Raw genomic sequence first — 19,937 nt, forward strand, 5'->3', positions numbered from 1 at the left:
TCTGTTGGTTTGTTTGTCTGATAAACAAGTTTGTTGCTGACAAATTGGTTAAACTGAGGACATGCAGTTCCAAACCACTTCTTGCTTCCTAAATTAGTGTTTCTCGCAAACAAGTCGTTAATTACCAGCTTTATTTGAATAATCTCATACGCCCTAATGAGCTGCTAGCTTCACATTTAAATGAGAGCACACAATAGGTGTTTAAGACACTGCAGCTTCTCTATTTACATAAGTACAGTCAGGTGGTTGAATTACTTAATTGGCTCGTTAACTCTGATTATCTACAGAAGTTGCTCGGGACGTTGAAAACATATGCCTCATATATGTATTTCTGGCACAGTGTAATTAATTATATGGCTCGCCCTACAATAGGTAGGCCACTTGAAAATGAAGAAAAAAACATGAGGTGAAATTACATTCAACTTAACATGTATGATTCAATATCGAGAAATTTGAAGTCATGTAAAAAAAAAAAAAACGGACAAAAAAATCTCATGGAAAAAAAAAAAGAAAAAAAAAGTCCCCCCAAAACAAGCTTTTGTATGGAAATATATTCACACAGTGTATCTCTTCTCACGCTTTCGGTTCAAATCAGTGACAGAGAGGTGCATGTGCAGATAGATGATAATATATGACTTTGGCTGTGTGATTAATAATTATTGCAGGCAATTACTGGAATATTAAACAGACATGCAGGTAATCAGGGAAACACACCTTGCTCCTGACAGGTACCAATTAGATTCAGCACTTGAAAGGTTTATTTTTAATTCCCCGGTTTGAAGTGAAAAACATGTTATGTTTAGGGATTTTTCATTAAAATTAACAGTTCAGTACAGGGAAAGGTTTCTACTTTGAACTCAGACACTAGAGAGGACTATATCTGTCTGCAGCTTCATTGACAACATTCACACTATTTGCGTTTCTCTAACCTTGAGAGAGATTTTCACACATCGTGCCCTTCAGTATCTTTGAGTCTCTGGCGCACCCGGCTGAATAATAAAGAGATCTTTAAGAGGGCAGTGTGAGCTCATTACCGTGGTGATGAGCAGGAGTGACATCCAGCCTTATTGTTGGTGAAATATTAATGAACCATGGGTGATCTCCCCTCACTTTCACATGCACAGACTGGCCTTTCCCCCAGGCCTTTAGAGCACAAATAAGATATAGGTTGGGCTGGGAATAAGTACGAATCTCACATGAGTTTGTCAACATTAATGGGAGATATTAACCTTGTCTGAAAACAAGCTCAAAAAGTCTGATGAAATGGAGATATCTCTCGGCTAAGAGGGTGAGTTAATAGCATCACCTGTCAGAGACTTCCACATCCTTCACAAAATTTCAGCGCAGACGTTTATAATTTATAAGTTTTCACATCCACATGTGAGTTCAGAGTAATTTAGGAGATTAAAGAGAAAGATCTCCTGCCCAACCCCGAACATGCCCCCTCCCACACACACACACACACACACAGCAGATGAAAGAAGCTTTTACTAAATGCATCTGATACACCAGTGAAAGTTCCAGTCTTAATGTGTACCGCTTTGAACAAATCTTCACTCTCTTTGCAGGCAATGTAAAATGACAGTCGTGAATTCCAAATAGGGTAGACAATGTACAAATCATTAAATTACAATAAATAGAAACATGTTTTTGGATTCCATAGCAAGCACAACAATGATATCTGAAAAATATCCAGAGGGGAGAATAAGCAGGAACACCAGCACTGACCTAATGAGGCCAACAAAAACATTGTGAATATCACGACTGCACCCCATAGTATTATTTTTTATTCCATTCACTAGCAGCCACAAAAGTCAAGTACTTTCCAATATTGCAGTGTGAAACTTGTCAGTATTATACTGTACATGTTCAGTCCTACCTAGATAATAACTTGTTTTTCAAATTGTAACAATACTAACACATTTCATATTAAAGACAGTAAAGTAAAGGATTGGTTATCGCTTTATCTTACTGTTAGTTCTGTTTTAAAGTGTCTTGTCTGTTACATCATCATTTTGTGGAACACTGTTGGGGTACTCTCAGTAAGTTTGGTGATGTATGAAAATAGATTTATAGTTTAAAGCTTTAGTGCGTAACATTTTTATAATAATGAATGTCTGTTACATTTAAGCCATTGCCAAATGGTTATTACAAAGCTAATAAGCTATGCTAATAAAGATTATCAGCTCCATGGGCGCCTGGGTAGCTCACCTGGTAGAGCAGGCGCCCATATATAGAGGTTCACTCCTTGACGCAGCAGCTGCCGGTTTGACTCCAACCTGTGGCCCTTCTGCTTTAAAGTTCAGTGTCAATCTAAAAAAAAATAAAAGTTGAGTGACAGTTAAAGCGTAACTCTCGCCAAAATGCAATCTAGGGTCTTTTTGTGAATGTACCTGAGTCAAACTTTCGTTTAAAAGCATAATTAGGACGGAAGCGCCACTTTTAAGATTGACCGTATTTTCGTTTTCGGTCAAATGGCCTTTTGAATGGGAGTGCTCGGGGCGCTACTATGATCGCATCAAAATCGCTATTTTTAAAACACTAAGAAGACTCGACACAACAAGAAACTTTGCTCGAAGTATCACCAGGGGCTCTACACATCAACTCGAGCATTGAGAACATCGTTTGTGTACACAGAGTTTACTAAAAAGAAAGGTTTTGAACAACTCTCTTTAGCAGTTTTTTTTTCCGCTCTCCGCCATCTTGCCAGTCAAAAAGTGTCGATCTCTGAATGCGAATGAACGGACTCCACAGGAGGAAATGTCATCCTTATATGAGGCTCCTTTTTCAACTACAAGGTCAATATTGTTTTTCACTAACGACAAAACAATAAATTATCCGTGCACTTATATGGAACTAAGCTTTAGGAGCTTTCCATCTTTACTCTCCTCCCTGTTACATTGCATTCGGAGATCGACTATTTTTGACTGGCAAGATGGCGGCGAGCGGAAAAACAAACTGCTCTGCTTTAAATGAAGCTCTGAGGAATGAACGGCATAAGCTGTGTTATGAGCGAGAAGCATATTATGTTTGGAATGAATATCGTCTGTGTAAAGCTCAAAGGTGATAGACGCTGAGCCTCTGGGGTAACTGGCTCTTCAGGGCAGCATGACACAGCCTGAGTGCTGCAAATGACACTGAGGAACCATTTGGGACTTGTTTCCTTAAAGAGCTAAAATTCTGAAGAACACAAGTGATGCACGAACAGCAAGTTTAAGTTAAAATCTGCGACCCTTGATTCATTTTTCACAATCTTGGTTATTCTGTTGTTGTTCTGTTTTTTTGTTGAATTTTTCCTCCCAGACTTTTTATACAACACTTACTTTTACATCCACAATATGTGCCAATCTATCAACCAATTGATACTGAAATTAACTTTTACAATATGGGGTTTCATTTTTTCCATGCCAGGTCAGTATAGGCTGAGCTTTGTGTGCCTTTAAGATGCCTTCAGGAGTAAAGGCAGCTACACACCGGGCCGACAATCGACCGTTGGACAGTCTGGCGAGGTCAGTGACTTGAGTCTGTTCAGTGTGTTCCGTGCCGTCGTCCGTTGGAGGAGCTGTCGGCCGACCTGACATGCTCAGTCGGAGACAGGGCAGTCGGGACTCACCCGGAAATGGCAAGCGGGATGACCGTGACTAAGCCTCTCAAAATCTGACGAAAATATTTTAAACTGACCTTTGTCAATCTGAAATGAAGACAGATTCAGCAACTGCACGGCATATTTCTCGCTTAAAATGTTTTCAGAAACACGTTTTGGTGAACTATTTTAGTACAATACAAGATCGTATTCTGAATGAGTCGCCATTAATGGCCGGTTGAAAAATCCAAAATCCGGAAGCAGCAGCCAGACCCACATGACATGTTCGTCCAATCAGCCGCCGGTTTTCATTTTTTGGGCAACAATACAGATTAGTGCCGCCTGCTGTTATGGAGACGTATTACGTCTCGTCGCTTTGGTGTGTTCCGAGGCATTTTTTTGACCAACTCTGGGAGACTGATCAGTCCAACTGCCTTTTCTGCCGACGATCGGCCATCTGGTTGGTCTGTAACGGCCTTTAGAGATAGTTAGGAGTGTTCTCCTAAAAGCTGTGACATTCCAAAGGGGGAAAAAACAGATGCTGTAGTCCTTTACATCAAACACCTCTTATTTACCACAAAGTCCATGAGAAATAGAGTAGTAAATAAACATAACCGTGTGACTGACTGGTTCACACCTGTCAAAGCTAAATGTGATTTGTAGGCTGAACACACACACACAAAAACATCCACAAATCCCCCCTGAGAGGCTTCCATTCACAAGTCGTAACTGAATTCCATGTTTTCATCGTATGTTCAAAGAGGGGCAAAAGTTGAGGACAATAAATTCTGAGAGATGATGATGAAATGATGGTGTAACTCTTACTAACATGCCATACGTGCATTTGGCATGCAGCATCAACTTTTTCTTGACTTCTCGCCTTGTACACAATATTCAGACAATGTATTTGGGCATCAATTGATGGACAGCCTCGTCTCGCTGTAGAAAATGATAATACATATATCTCAAAAATATCTGATCAGGTCAACAACCTGGGAAATTGTAATAATCCAGATTTTGCTCTGAGACACTAAGCCTATTGGATTATCAAAAGGAGAATTAAATGTATTTTGCCACATATGTTTGTTTTTTTTTTACACATTTTACATCTTTTCCTAAATAATGACAAAGGAAATTGAACTTAATAGTGAAGACGACAGGTAAACGCAGCAGCGCTGTCATGAGAAGCACCTTGGATTTCTCTCCCATGATGCAGGAGGCCCTCAGTGGACCAATTAATACAAACAGAGAGAGCAGTCAGCGATTTCCTGTGAGACTCTCCATCTTCACCAGATACTATAGTACTATCTCAATCTGGTCTCCATTACAACCACATTTATCCAGATTGCATCAGGTTGCCCTTCTACAAATCTCTCAAAGCTCCACTGATATGATAGCTACTACACCGTGGGCATTTTGCTGAATAGCTCCTCTGTAACAGGGCTGTCCCTTTAAATGACTCAGATTAAAACAGATGGATTTGTGTATATCAGAATCCGACTCAGAGCATGTTACTCAAATTCAAAATAATCTACGGAGTTTCTGTAGATTAACTCTGTTCAAAGGACACATTTCCCTTTGTGTGAAAACAACACCTCAGTAGCCATTCTGGAGAATGTGATTATGTGCAATCAATTCAGGTTAGCGGTTTCCCAAAATTCACTCAATACACAGACATGCTGCTCAGTGGACAAATCTATTAGAGGCTAGACGCTAGTGTTTAGTCAATATGCAAATTCAGCGGAAGTGGAAATAAGCCTATTGGTTTTGACAAAATGATAATGAGATGCAACTCAGCAAATGAGATGGAGGAATAGTTGAACAAGCAGGGGGGCCGAAACAGAGGTGAGGTGGAAGGAAAACAGCAGGTATGGAAAGGGGGGAGAGAGAGAGAGAGAGAGAGAGAGAGAGAGAGAGAGAGAGAGAGAGAGAGAGAGAGAGACAAATCCCATGGCAACAGCAACCAGAAAACAAGTCTAAAATAGGGGGCAGTGTCCGCTATTACTATAGCAACAGGAGACAGGAGAACAGCACATTCACTCAGCTTTGGGATTTGCTGAAAGGAGAAAAACAAAGTGATATTCCTCACATACTCACATAATTGTAATTGACAGTCATTACAGGTAAATCAATGTGGTTCTGTCAGCTGTGTCTCACTAAATTAGCCATGGAAATAAGGATTCTCAAAGTAACAGTCAACAACAAAGCGTGAATAATTTACCTCCATTATTCACTAACTCAGTGTCATTTCATCGAACAATGTCCTAGTTGATTCCCATATGAGCTGACAGCTATTGATTCAATTAGCAAAAAAACAAACAAAGAAAATGAAATCATGATTTGACATATTTGCAATAGAGCATTTGCAAAATAATAACACAAAGAGACTGCATGCCTATGACAACATGGATTCCTATTCTATCTTTTAAGTCCAGGATTAAATGACATGCTTTCTTATTTAGTTTTCTCAACAGTATAATCAGTCAGACAGACTTGATTACCACAAGCTGTTTGGTAATACTGTAACACAAATAGCTTTTCTCAGCTTTAAAAACTGCAGTATGGATATCCACGCCCGGTTTGTTTACCTGAAACATGTGCACAGTCTGCATTGCAGAAAAAAAGATAACAAAACAGTGATGCTTTGCCTTGCCTACCACAGACCAATCAAATGTCACATGTAGCCGAATCGAACCAATGACAGAACGGCAGTCTGAGTACATGCAGCCAATCGCTCTGAGCATGGACCACTGATGCAATGGAGATGCAACAGACTTCTAACTGTAACAACAAAGTGCGTTGTGAATCAACTAGACCCCTTTCAAAACAATACCATGGCACATAGTAAAGTACAATCTCGGAACTGTATTCGTGCGTATTTGAGAGCCGTGTTCACGTAAATCTATGTTACGCCGTCGAGCTCAGAAACGGACGTACTGCCCTTACTATTTCCCTGGTACTGCCTCAACACGAGTTATAGAAAAAACAATGACAAGGTTTTAACGCGCTCTATGGTAACGCGTTACACATTGTGATTACTTTTCGAATTAGGCCTACTACTGAGATGATATCACTATAACAAGTGAGAACCACTTATTTGCTTTCCGCTTCGAAATGTCAAGTTTCACTGAATAATTGACCCTGAATTAGTGTTTCTTCTCTGACTAAACAAACCTTGAGCTTTTAAAGATATGTCATTAGTTGTCACAGGACAGTCGACTATAGCCTACACTGTTTTCATTTATTTTTGTTACATTGGTTGCCTTTCTATTAACTTTTTTTCGGTTATGTTTCCTTTTTAATTAGGCTACCGTTTTTTTGTTTTTTTTTATTATTTTGAAAGCAATCCTCATGTTGTGGCTGTATTACAACAGTAATGCAGGGAACTAATCATAACATACTTAGGGGTGGTGGTACTTTTGAAACCAGCATTAAGGAACGAGTAAATGTAGGCTACTTTTATAACGGAGCCCAGCGGTGAGTTTGTGGGACGTCCTTCGATGAGCCGCGGCGGGTGGGGGCGGAGGGATACACTCGGCAGCACGGTTTGTCCTGGTGACGCAGTTGGTTGCTAGGTGTGAATGAACTGATGCTTTCTCACAATTAAGCAGCTCCTCAGTTTACAGGTCGACCACAAAGCAACAACTCGTCCTTTTGCGCTGTCTAGGATATTCCGAGCTCAAATATGGCTCTTTAAACTCGTGAAGTTGTTGGACCCGAAAATAAATCGTGCTTTGCTTTAGCAACGCACCCCAAAGTGCTACCTTGTTTCTGCAAGAATGGAGTAAGTCAAACTCTCTACTCGCTATCCATGTGTCAAGTTTGTTTCTGTTTTGTATTGTATTTGTTGTATCTGGTTGCGTGTCACAAGTGATTACAGTTGCGGAGCGGTTCGTTCTTTGGCTGGTTTCTCTGCTTTATACATTTTCTTCTATTTTGACATCCTCAATTATTTGCCTAAATATTTAATCTTCATTTAAGGTGTTCATTCTAGGTATGTTTTGGATTGCTTTGATAACATTGTGCAGGGTTAATAGGCTATATCAGATAGCTGTGTTATGTGATGGTATGATATTTAATGTAAATGTATATGCTCCAGCATGTTCTGTACAGTGGAGATAACACATTTCTCTCACTTTCAGTTGCCTGCCTTGCCAGGTTTCAATTTAAATACAACATTATTGTCCACTAAACTGCTTAAGTGGTCAAACAGAGGTGATTAATTCAAAAGGAACATGCGATTAGAAGCAGCTGATCTGCATAAATCCGATTTAATGATCAGGGTGTCTCTCACTTAGAGAGTTACTCTCGTTCTTCTTGACAACAGTTGGGCTGTTAACAACGTCACTAGGTCCCACGTGTTTTGAGGACTTCAAGTGCATTTTGCTTTGAGGGAGTTCAAAGCTCAAAGGACCCAGCTACCAATAGTGTCTCACTTACTGTGTCAATTCTGAGGTTTGGTTTTTGAAATAATTTATATTTGATTCAGTTTTAAATTGATATTTTATATAAATTACCCTTTTTTTGGAGCATTAATATTCTTATTGCTCAAGACCCCATGATTCTTACATGTTGACCTGCAGGTGATTTCTTCATTGTAACCCATCTGTCAACAGATTCAGTCATGTTGAGAAACTTGCTGAGGGCAGCAAGAGTGACATTCCTAATTCCTGGTCGAGTGAATAAGTTGCATCTTTTTAGCAGCATGTTTCTGATCCATGTTTCTGTTTACCCTTCAGGTTTCATTATGCTCACCCATCCGTGCTCTCTGTGGCCCATCTGTCAGACCCTGCTTGCTCTCAGCATATGCTTGGACTTGGACTGAATCAAAGCACCAACAGACAATATGATGGCAACATCAGCTCCTGTTTGGAAGACTCTTCATGTCTGCCCGGCAGACCCCCTCGCTCTCTCTCACCCACAGGCTAACCACAGCCAATCACAGGGGTGCAGGGGGGAGGTGTCAGAGGAGAGTCAGCATTTAATTGGTGAGTTGCAGCGAGTACGCTTTTTTATATTTTTCCCCATTTCAGGTGGGCTCGGCACTGCAGCACATTCGTCCTTCTTGAACAGTAAGTAAAAAACTAGCTACGCCTAATACGTTGCTATGCTGCAACTATATTTTGAAAAAATCTTGGTCGCATTTACTATTGTCGATCAGATTATGCCTTTGGAAAACTGCTACGTGCAATGTTGGGTGATTGATATTTTTTATAATGTTTGCATGAACGTTGTTATTTAGCTTTTAACAATTGCATTTTTTTCCCTCTCCTCGATAGGTGATGGTCTCACTGACTGGATGACGGAAGAAGTGGATTTCTCCTCGTACCTCCCGAACCCTCCTTCCCCTCCCTCCTCCACCAATGCCTCCCTTCCCCCTTCACCCCTTCAGAATGATATCCAGGTGCCCTCTGACTTGGAGGTCATGACCTCTCTGCTGCAAGAGGAACTTGCTCAACTAGAGGATTACTTTCTGTCTGAACCACTGCCAGAGAAAGGGCCCAGGCTGGGAAAATGTGACAGGGGTCCACTGCCGGCGGGTCCTCAGCCATTTAGTCAGCTGCCATATGCATCATACTCTACATCCAACCAATCAGAATCCAGTCCACTCCTTGTTACCCTGGCAACCGGAGAACTGGACCTGCTGAGTATTTGTGGTGGTCCCATTGGGCGATCCAAAATTCCAAGACACGCCCCGTACAGCTGCAGTCGCCCCACTGGGTGTGTTAGGAAAAGACTTCCTGATGGTGTAAGGTTCAGTGAAGGCTATGACAACAGTTTGTTGAGTTCCAAAGGAAGTAACTTAGGTAACTCAGCGGTGACCCTTACAGGTAACTATGACTGTGTAGAGGACGAGCAGCTGGTAGAGAAAAGCTACTCTCTGGGTAGTGCAGTCGAGGTCAGAAGATGTGCCGTTTTACCAAAAGACGAGAAAAATTGCTGTTTCAGTCAAAATGTCATAGGTGGTGCGAAGGTTGTTGGTGGTGGATTTGGCTTTGGTGCATCACTTGATGTTCCGCACAAGAAAGAGGATCTGCTGATGTATAGCATGAGGGAGGTCAGCGGAGGCACTGGTAACAACGAAGTGCTGAATAGTATCAAAAGTAGTGTGGAGGTGACAAAAGCCACTGTTTCTTGGAAAACAGAGGGCAGTGCAGGTTTTTATCTTCCAGCAACACCACAGTCTGAGGCCTATCATAGCTTCTTAGGCAACATCAACGAACAGCTGAAATCAGAGAGTCAACATCATTCCAACAATCAGATAGGGCAACATGATTTACACTGTAATTTCCTGGAGGATCAGGGCCCAGAGTGTCTTTTAATGGCTAGGGAGAGTCTGAACTCGGAGTCTTCGGGGCACAGACAAGCATGCAGGCTGAAGGAGCACTGTGCTATGAAATACGAAGAGGACCTCATTCCGGCTGAAGGTGGCGAGCGCAAACAGAAGAAGAGAGATCAGAACAAAACTGCCGCACACAGGTAAGTTTTAGCTTCTGCTTGATGAAATATAACGTTCAACATGAATTCACAGGTAAAGAACTGCAATTAATCTTTGTTTTGCTTAATGCAGGTATCGGCAGCGAAAAAGGGCGGAGCTAGATTCTTTGGAGGAACAGTTGCATGGCCTTGAAGGGAGGAACCGGGAGCTCCGAGACAAGGCAGAGTCTGTAGAACGTGAAATCCAGTATGTCAAAGACCTGCTGATTGAAGTTTACAAGGCCCGCAGCCAAAGGCTCAAGCAGGACACCACAGCGTAACACCGAGCTCCTGCAAGTACCTTTTAAGAAGGTGTAACAGGGAAAATGTGGCGCTTTTTTGTGTCTTTAAGATTGTGCAGAATAGAATGTTTTTTTTCATTGCGGGTGGGGTAAATGCATGCTTTGCTAATGTGAATTCTTTTTTACATTTTAAATCAACACTATCCAATGCTTCCATTGCTTGCATCGCACTCTAATCACTTGAGCCTGCACTGTGGCATTGCAATGCTTTAAATGACAATCATTTTTAATAGATCTCACACTGCGTGGATCTACTAATTGAAATACGGTTATCTCTGAATAAGTAACGTTATTCATTATGCAGGTCTAATATTTTTAACAGCCTTACATTGGAATTGATGTCAGCAATAGAACTACATGTTGTTTTTCTATTTTAAAGTTTTATTTACAATTACTGTACCACCCTTTTTGATAGTTGAAGTCGTCAAATACTATGTTGTTGGTGTCAACATGTGAAACTGCATCATTTCATTTTGAACATATCTTTCACACCAAATACTTTTCTAGAATCATTTCTCGCCTCCCTTGAACAGCAAATGTTATTTCAATTGCTATGAATATTTAAAAATATTAGAATTGCGCTTGAAGATGTATTGACTTTTACAATTGCAGAAAGAACGGCTGATGTACAGTAGAGCAAACGACTTTTCGTCATCAACCTTAGCAAAAATGTCTCAAAACTGTAGTTACATTTTATTCCAATTTTTTAGTGCAAAGCCTTTGACTGAGGTTTAATGCAGCCCTATATATATATATAGTTAAAGGGATTTGGATGTTTTGAGCATGTAGTTCCTTTATTTATATACATATATACATACATTATTTACAATTGCGCCCCCCCCCCCCATTTGCATTACTTTAATGTAACAAATCACCCATTGTTTCCAGCATAACATCCAAATCATAGATTATGTGACCAAAAGAGAACTAGTTTATCATTTATACTGTTTTGAAAGTGGAAACTGACATTTTGTTGTTTTTGTAACACTTTGTAAAATGTTCTTCTATTGCATATGGCAAATTATACAATCTATTTTGCAGCTCAGGATATGCAATTTGTCCTCCTGTCCTACAAATGCCAGTGGATGATTCATGGCAGGAGACTTCTGTCCTTCATTTTACATGGTAAAGATTTCACTATTGAGGTAAAAAAAAAATATATATATGGTTTTCCTTATGTACAAATATATAGTGGAGTTTTAGCAGCCTCCTTTTGCATGTTTTTCCATAAACAAAGTAGAAAATGTAGGATTTCAGAAATAAGTCGGGGATTCTTCCTCTAAAGTGCTTGTTAAAGCAATAAGTTGTATAGGCCTCTGGCTGATCTGCACTAATTTGTAACAACGTTTGTATGTTCAGGGAGTGAAGTGTGTTAGCCTTTCCTTTGTAGAAAATTAACTGAAAAATCTCATTAGGTTATTTGTTAAGGCTTTTGCAGTGTTTGCGTTGGCGTAAGAGGATACATTATTTTCCAATTTGATTTGCTGCTAAACAAATAACCACTGTTACTGTTAAACATGCCCATACTGAGGATAGCTTTCTTTTCTATGCATATTCATTTTAAGACAATCTTGGATATTAACGCTGACTTATAGACATTCATTTGCAATATTTTATTCAGTTTTTGGCAAGAGATTCATGTCACATTGTTTGACCTTCCTGCGGTGTACTATCAACTCCGATTGTTAAAACCAAAAATATGTGACAGCACATGTACCGCTTTGTAATTTCATGTTAATTTAATGCATATTTCCTTTGTGTGCCGTCAAGTTGTTTTTCCCTTTAAAAAATAAAGTGTGTCATCAACTCAGTCCGTTGTGGTTTTTTCAGGTTTCCTCTCCGAGTTGGGGAATTGACTGGAAATTAATTACCTGCACCGACTGTTTTAATAATCAAACAAGCCGCCAGTCAAATCGATCTTGAAAACAAATCGCGCCTTTTTTTAAATGTAAAAATCCTTGTTTTTAGGCAAAGCAAAGTTCAAACCTGCAGGCCCTGATGGACGCCGATAGCGCTCCTTTTTGATCAGAGCCCGCGGCCCACACAACTACTGAGAGGAATTATTATTATCAGCATTATTGAGCCGAGCGTTTCTTGTTTAGTCCTGTTTACGCTGCAAAATGAACAATTTAAAAAAGAAATGAACAATTAACGTCCAACCCGCCGAAGAATGCTTTGCGATTTGCAAAAATACTGTTCGCAGTGGCCCGGCAGTTCAATAAATCAAGGCGATCTTATTTTTATCAAAATGCCTCAAAAAGCTTTAAAATCCGTACAAACAGACGACACCTTCTACCTTTAAACGGTCAATTCGGGTAAGAAAACACGATCTCTAAACATCTATGACGTGCGCTACACTGAACACAACCAAACTGTCTAAAAACTACAACCTGCGCTGCTGCGCAGCAGAGAGACATTTCCAATGCAAAAGTTTATTACCCCGACCTACATGTCGTGATTATTATCGGGGAGTACGAAATGTAAAAAAATAACAGTTTCTCCAATTAAAAAGTAAATCTGCCTAAGTATGGAATTTCGATGAAAGTTACAATATGTTTTTCTTATGAAATTTGAACTGGGGTGATTAAATGACACGTAAGATAACAGTACCAACAAAAAAGTGTTTTATTTCAACACATAGCCACAGTTTTAGTTGTTTTTTGCCAACAAAGATATCCATTAAGAAAAGTTACTTTTTATTTGCACCTTTAAATAAAACAACTGTAGAACAATAATAAATGGGGTATGATTTGATTTGTGTAGACCTCACACTGCTTAAGACAGAAGGGAGATGTATTGTAAAGTAAGAAAGGAGAAGAATTATTTACACGTCATTTAAATCTGCTATCATTCTTACTGAACTGGACTCACTTACAGCTGGCTGATGAGCTGATGATAGTCACATTGTGGAGGTGCATGTTGTGAAGCCTGAAGAAGTTTCTTGCTGGCATCGAGGGATCTCAGGACCTTCAAATATATGCAAAAGAAAGTGACTAACTAGAAAACATCTGTATACATGTTTACAGTACATGCACAGAAGTATGACAGGTATAACCCATGACAGGTATAACCCATGAAAGAATGTGCAATGAACTATGACGGGTAAACAAATAGAAGCGTGGCTTGAAAACATTAAAGGAAAGTAGTGTGAATTGTTTTCTTCCATAAAGAAACTAAATGTAATCTTGCAGCTAATATGTTGTATATTTTGTAATTACATGCAACAATTCCAAAAAAGTAATTCTAAAAACAGAAACAGACATCTGCCGTCCTGTAACCGGTTCATTTTATTACCTGACGTATTGCGTCCTGCTCGCTGTACAGGCACAGGGTTGCTATGGCAGCTTGCCTCACTGCATTATGGGAATCCATGCATGCGGCTCTCAGAAGTAAGCTGGACATGTCTTCCTTCAACAGCAAGGACACAGCACCATCAAAATTTACTAGGTTTCCCAGGGCTGCACAACAGTGCCGACGTGTTAGGGCATCAGGGTCAGTGATCAGAGGCGCCAGCATGGCCGCCGTCCTCCTGGCTTCCTCTATCCACCTGCGCCACTCCTTATCGTCCACTCCCTGTTCTACTATAGAGGCCAAATCTCCTGCACCATCACTTTGTGAACACGTGTGTTTATTTTGTTCCTTCCCTTCGTCCCGCCCTGTAGTGTCACCGCCCTTGCCATTGAACCTACCCATTTTAAAACCTGCCCCTGCTGCAATATATCCCAACCAGTTCCCGACTGCCCTGCAAGCCATCCGCCGGACAGCCATGCAGGAATCATCAAGACAGTCTATCATGCTTTTGAAAATGTCAGGTTGCAGGGTGTGCAGTGTAGGAGGCCTGAATGGATACAAATTTCCCAAAAGTCTGCATGTGGCAGCCCTGATCTGGTCATTAGAGTGAGCCAGCGCCTGGTGCAGCGCTGATTCTTCAAGGTGAAGCTGAAGTCGGGCGGGCCAAGGGGAACAACGTGCTACTTGGGACAACAGAGTTAAGAGCTCCACGGCAGAATCCCACAGCACATCCAGCTGCAGCAAGTCAGAGAGCAGAGAGCTGGCAGTTCTGCTTCGCGGAGTCTGGTGTTTGGAGGCAGTGAGCTGGCTGTTTTTGGGTGGCGCAAAAAAAACACCAGCAGCTTTTCCGAGGCGGGAAAGAGAGCGCTCGGGGTCACACAGGAGCAAACGGCTGAGCAGGGAGAGAGGCAGCTCTAATAGCGGAGGAGGAAGAGTTTGTATTACCTGCCAAAGCACAAAAAACTAAATCATTCAGACAGCTCGTCACAGATCAAACAGCCGTCACCAAACAACACAATGCTCTCACAAAAGTACAGAGACATTAAGATGTACAGTAGTGTGTAGCTGAGCCTATTGCAAGAGTTATCCTGTGTTGCATCAGATAAATATGTTTGTCAGCTAGGTCTTTATTGGAGCATGGGAAGGCCCTCACCTGCAGGAGGCTTGCAATAATACCACAACTGTCATACAACTGTAAAATCGTGGACATGGTGTGTGAATGCAGGTCCAGAGCAAATGGAAAGCACAACAAGTGGCAGCTTAACACGGACAGGCTGTCGTGACTCAGAGCCACCTCAAGTCTCCCAGGATTGCCTTCATCACACAAATGAAGACTGTAGGGTACAAAAGATGTTATTGTTAGCTCCAGGCGTTGTAGCTGTGCTGCTCTAAGATTGATGGTACGTTAAGAAAACGGAACACTAACCAGTCAGTGCCCAGCAGGCGAACAAGAGTGTATACACATTCTGATTCACGCTCAGACAACAGAGGAGCGCATGAGTATGGATCCTTGGTGAAGACAACCAGCGCAACAGACAGAAAGGAATGCAGCCCTGTTGTAAAAATAAAATGAGTAAAGACAGACACTAAGTGTTTTCTTTTTTAATATGGTGGGCCTCATAAGACACATATATATATTTACCATTTGCTGAATAGAAGTCCGTGCCTGGTGTTTTCCTTGCTAGTGAAGTGCCAATTGTTTTCCATAGATCCAGAAACATTACTGGATCTAAACTTGAAGATCCAGAGCCATTTTCATGCTGTTAAAAGAAAAAGGAGAGGCAAACCTCAGAGGAAGACATTGCAGGTCTATCTCTGGTATCCATCCAGTCCAATTGTTTTTACACATTGCAGTTATCGTCTGACCTCAGACAGTGTGTGCAGGAGTAAAGAAAGAAGGCCATCCCAGAGTCCGAGGCCAGAAGGAAGAGACAGCTGGGGCTGACAAGTCAGAGAAGACAATTGTGGATCACTATAAACTTGCTTCAAAAACTGTGAAATATTGCCAAATAACTTCTCGCAGATTCAGTACCTCATTTGAGTCCAAAAGCAGGTTTTTCAGCAAGGTGGTTAAATTGTCCATATCAACTTTGACATGAACACCGTGTTGTGTCAACAGAGACAAAACTGAGGCTGCCAGAGGCTAAAGAACAGATCACAAAATCAACTGCGTCAGAGAACTGACAAGCTATATACTCCACAATTAATTACCAGTCACTCTGCATACTAACTTCAGCGAGTACTTACTGCCAAAGGAATGAAGTTGGGTTGACTGAGAATTGTGATAAAAGGCTTGGTGAACTCTTCCAGTCTACAGTAAGAGAACAGATGATGAGCTGCAATAGTTGAAAGACTGTGATGTATGATAGTTGTACTTGTATACATATAACATTCAACAAATCAACTAAATCAGCTTCAGTGAAGTAAAGGAATAATCAAACCTATGATCTTCTTCCACCCAGTCACAGTGCTTCTCCCAGTAGATCATGAGCACAACGATCAATTCTCCAAGTGCCGGCACACTCCATGGTTGCTGAGCATGGGAGAAAAAGTAGAACAAAAGTCAGGAATACGGTTGCAGGAATAGTGCATTGTTGAAATTGGTGAGCATTAACCTTGATGAAGTTTGAGTTTTCTACAGCATCATGGACTAGGTCAAAGAGGACATGGGGTAGTCCGAGTTCATGACCAATGTGGTACGACTTCTCGAGGTCAGAGGACAGAACCAGGTTGCGTAAGACCTTCAGCGGTAGGTGAATTCGCCACACTTCTTCAACAACGCCACCTGTTGGCTGACCAAACAAAAAAAAAATGCAAAACTTCGAGAGAAAAATCAATTTATGCTAGCTTTATTAAAAATTGTACCTAAATACCTGAGCTTTAAATGCCAGGATCTTGGATTTAAGTTGAGGTATAATGGCACTGTAGTTTAATAGTTCTCTCTGCTGGCTGCTTGGATCAGATTCTTGAGCCAGTTTCTCCCAGTAATCCTCACTGTCAAAATCCTGAAAGAACAAGAAATGATTGATACTGTAGGACACATTTTAGATAGCAAACTGTTTTTTTATTACCAGGGCAGATTTGCTACTGGAAGAAAATGTGCATTCTATATTATGAAACGAGACACATTTTCTTAATGGTGAATGTCTCTATCACTATAAAAAGCAGCAGAAAAAGCACTGACCTCCACGTGCAGTGTTGTCTGACTGTCCTCATTGCATCTCTGCACTAGTCGTGGCCCAACCTCTACAGAGGGGAATTCCTGTTCATAGTCCCTGCTGATCTGACCCCTGCAGAGGAAATGTCCATAAGTGTGAACACACACCTCAATCTGATTTGGTAGTATATTATATCTTCATTCTGAACTTCCATAAACACCTGTGTTTTGATCTCACAAAGGCTTGATTCTTTGGGTTGAGGCTTTGATTGGCAGCTGTCATGACCGAGTGAACGGAGGTAACGGAGACATCACTGGAGGGGGGCTTGGCTCTAGGGGATGCTGCTGCCATCCCAGACTTGGCCCTTTCATTTCCCGCTCCATCCTTCTTTTTCTGTTAACGTACATAGAACAGCATAAAACTCCTCCATGAATTTCCATGTGACTCATTTTAAGAATTGAAAAATCCCTCTGTGACTCACTTTCCCATTGTCGCTGCCTACTGGTTTCCCTCTGTTACTGTTGTCCGTCTGTTCCCTGGCTTTTCGCAATAATCTGCTCTCTCCAGGAGTCGGTACTGTCTTTGCCGCCACTTGCTGAAGTTTCAGTGCCATCATGTCTGGACTGGGTGTGACTGTCAGAGGGCTGTAAACGCATGTGTCTGACACCACTGTGCCAACACATCAACATGGGAATGAAACAGTTAAAATCAGACCTAAGAATACTATAATAATAATGCATATTTGGAATTTTTTAAGCATCACCTAAAACACCATCAGCAACAAAGGGATGGTGCAGGAGGTCTGGCCATGACAACCGTTTCTGAGGGTCTTTGGTCAACAAACCTTTTAGGAAACTCTGTAAGGGAAATATAAGATAAGCACTGTGATTAAGGAAATATATTCTGTGTGTCATACATCAACAAATCTAATCCATTGTCTCCCTTAAGCAGGCATGTACTATAGCTATCACTGAGGATACCAGGGACATTTCCTCCGTATTTCTGGCTAAAATGTGAGGGCTTGAGTCCCCTGGAGTGCAGTTTACCTTCTGTACCTGACAGTGACACATCACTGACAAGAAACAAAAAGAAACAAAAATGTTACATTTGACTACTTTTAAGCCAAGAAAAATGAGGAAAACTCCAAATTATTTAAGAAATGGTTTTTGGTTGTTCAAAATAACCTAGTACGTACTGGGTTGGGGGTGTAGAGGTGGTACTTGGACTCAAAACCTCAGTATTTCTAAAATTGTTTTTATGGTCCTGCTATTAAGCACAGCTCTGGGCCACCTGGCTAAAAATTTGAATGATACGGCTTTCATTTTTCACTGTTAATCAGCTTGCCCTTTTTGAAATGACATCTTTACACAGTGCAGTTGCTGGCTTTGACCCAAACATGATACAGCATGAGCAGACCTAGCTGTACTGTACCGTGCAGGTGTCGCTCATAGTGTCTGGCCATTTGACTGGGTCTCTCACTATAAGCTGCACCAGGTGGAAGATGGAGTTAGTGTAGAACGGAGGGGCCCCCGTGTGGAGTTCATAAAGGATGCAGCCCAGAGACCAGAGATCAGCAGTGTGGTCATACGGCTTCTCCTCCACCAGCTCAGGAGACATGTACAGTGGTGTTCCCTTGATAGAAGTCAGCACCAAGGTGGAGACGCTCATGGCCCGAGCAAACCTACAGCAAGATTGCATCACATGTAGTTTATCTTTGTGGAAAATATTAATACAGCTACTTTTTCTTTGAAATAATAATTAACATCTACCTACCCAAAGTCACACAGTTTCACCACCCCACTTTTTCCCAACAGAATATTTTGTGGTTTCATGTCACGGTGAAGAATGCGATGGGAGTGTAAATAATACAGAGCTGAGACCAGCTGGCAGGCGATCTCTTGGACCTTGGAAGAAGGGAAGAGTGAACACATGTTGATCATGAGAAAAAGTCTGATGTCTGGCATAACTCTGGCACTGTAAAATGAATACCTGGCTCTCTGGTAAATTCCCATCATCTTCAATAATCTGGAACAACTGACCCTCTGCATACTCAGTTACAACCACAACCTGTTACAAAGATATAAGGGAGTATGGCCATGGGATTATGACGTAAAGATAATTAGTTTGGTACATCAAAGTTTAAATAACCCAATCTTTTGTCAACTAAGGGGCATTCTGTGTATTTTAAACAAAAGATTATAGTAAACATACCTCAGTGTCAGTCTCAAAGCTGTCAAAGAGTTGGACAATATTTGGATGTTGAAGACCCCTCATAATCTCAATCTCCCTTTTGAGACTCCGTAGCTCCTTTTCAGAACGACCCACCTTTGGCATGAACTTCAGAGCCACCACCTAATTGATACAGGTAACGTTACACAAACGTTGAAACGGGGTGGCTAAACAAACCAGCCTCACAGCTATTAAACCATTCAATCAAAAGCGACTTACTTGGCCAGTAAATCTTTTTCTTCCCTTGTAAACTCGACCAAACGAGCCCTCTCCAACCAGCTCCAAAACGTGATACGAGTTCATGACGACGGTGAACAGAGGCTAACGTAACATACAGAACTGGTAAATAGTACGTTATCTAGCTACAAGTTTAATTCCTTACGTGCAAACACAGGATACGTGTGTACTTGTATTTAAAACTTTTAACTTGACAAGTCCCAAGTTCTAGCTAGCAGCCTAGTGTAGATGCTAATGTAAACTTAGAGCGGCACAGTTTAGTTTTGTGTGCCACTACTTTTTGGATAGGGTGACAACAAAAATGATAAACGCTAGAGAGGAAGTCAAACTGCCGTTTCACAAACGGAACAAAATACATTATGAAGTTAGACTTGCCGCAGATATATACTCGGAATTCGTATGCGTGGCATTTTGTTAGCTTATTTTAACAACGAACAGTTATTTTAAGCATTATTTAAATTGTAATACAAAAGTCAAAACTGGCTCTTCTGTGGAAAACACGCAAGCAGGGGTCCTTAGCCTAGCAACCACTGTTGCGTTCCTGACAACGGCCTGAGAAGGGACAACAAACCATGAAACAAACTGCTAGCTGGAGAGTGACCTGATCTGAAGAGACGAGGGCGTCACACCCCGGATGATCCACTAATTTTAACACAAAAT

The 19,937-nt window shown here is 41.1% G+C and overlaps 2 protein-coding genes across 3 annotated transcripts; one reads left to right on the top strand and one right to left on the bottom strand.

Moving 5' to 3' along the window:
* The first annotated feature begins 6,384 nt into the window (after window positions 1-6,384).
* Window positions 6,385-11,167, top strand: atf5a (activating transcription factor 5a). 2 transcript variants are annotated; one of them, XM_078266411.1, is made up of 4 exons: window positions 6,385-6,665; window positions 8,323-8,571; window positions 8,863-10,063; window positions 10,155-11,167. In XM_078266411.1, the coding sequence occupies exons 2-4, from the start codon at window positions 8,430-8,432 to the stop codon at window positions 10,339-10,341; spliced, it is 1,530 nt and encodes a 509-aa protein (XP_078122537.1). In that variant the 5' UTR covers window positions 6,385-6,665; window positions 8,323-8,429; the 3' UTR covers window positions 10,342-11,167. The 2 variants fall into 2 exon arrangements, with proteins under 2 accessions (XP_078122537.1, XP_078122536.1); XM_078266410.1 differs by lacking the exon at window positions 6,385-6,665 and adding an exon at window positions 7,097-7,367.
* Window positions 11,168-12,969: 1,802 nt separating this feature from the next.
* stk36 (serine/threonine kinase 36 (fused homolog, Drosophila)) lies at window positions 12,970-19,753 on the bottom strand. The gene is made up of 20 exons (XM_078266589.1): window positions 19,260-19,753; window positions 19,023-19,163; window positions 18,801-18,878; window positions 18,585-18,715; window positions 18,243-18,492; window positions 17,575-17,668; window positions 17,293-17,480; window positions 17,032-17,204; window positions 16,838-16,943; window positions 16,527-16,658; window positions 16,269-16,445; window positions 16,095-16,186; window positions 15,901-15,964; window positions 15,686-15,796; window positions 15,520-15,594; window positions 15,296-15,413; window positions 15,080-15,206; window positions 14,807-14,987; window positions 13,657-14,598; window positions 12,970-13,329 (listed from the first exon to the last, which is right to left on the bottom strand). The coding sequence occupies exons 1-20, from the start codon at window positions 19,341-19,343 to the stop codon at window positions 13,234-13,236; spliced, it is 3,360 nt and encodes a 1,119-aa protein (XP_078122715.1). The 5' UTR covers window positions 19,344-19,753; the 3' UTR covers window positions 12,970-13,233.
* Window positions 19,754-19,937: the final 184 nt, after the last annotated feature.

This window comes from Sander vitreus, chromosome 13, assembly GCF_031162955.1.
Source record: "Sander vitreus isolate 19-12246 chromosome 13, sanVit1, whole genome shotgun sequence".
In the NCBI taxonomy this organism is placed as follows: domain Eukaryota; kingdom Metazoa; phylum Chordata; class Actinopteri; order Perciformes; family Percidae; genus Sander; species Sander vitreus.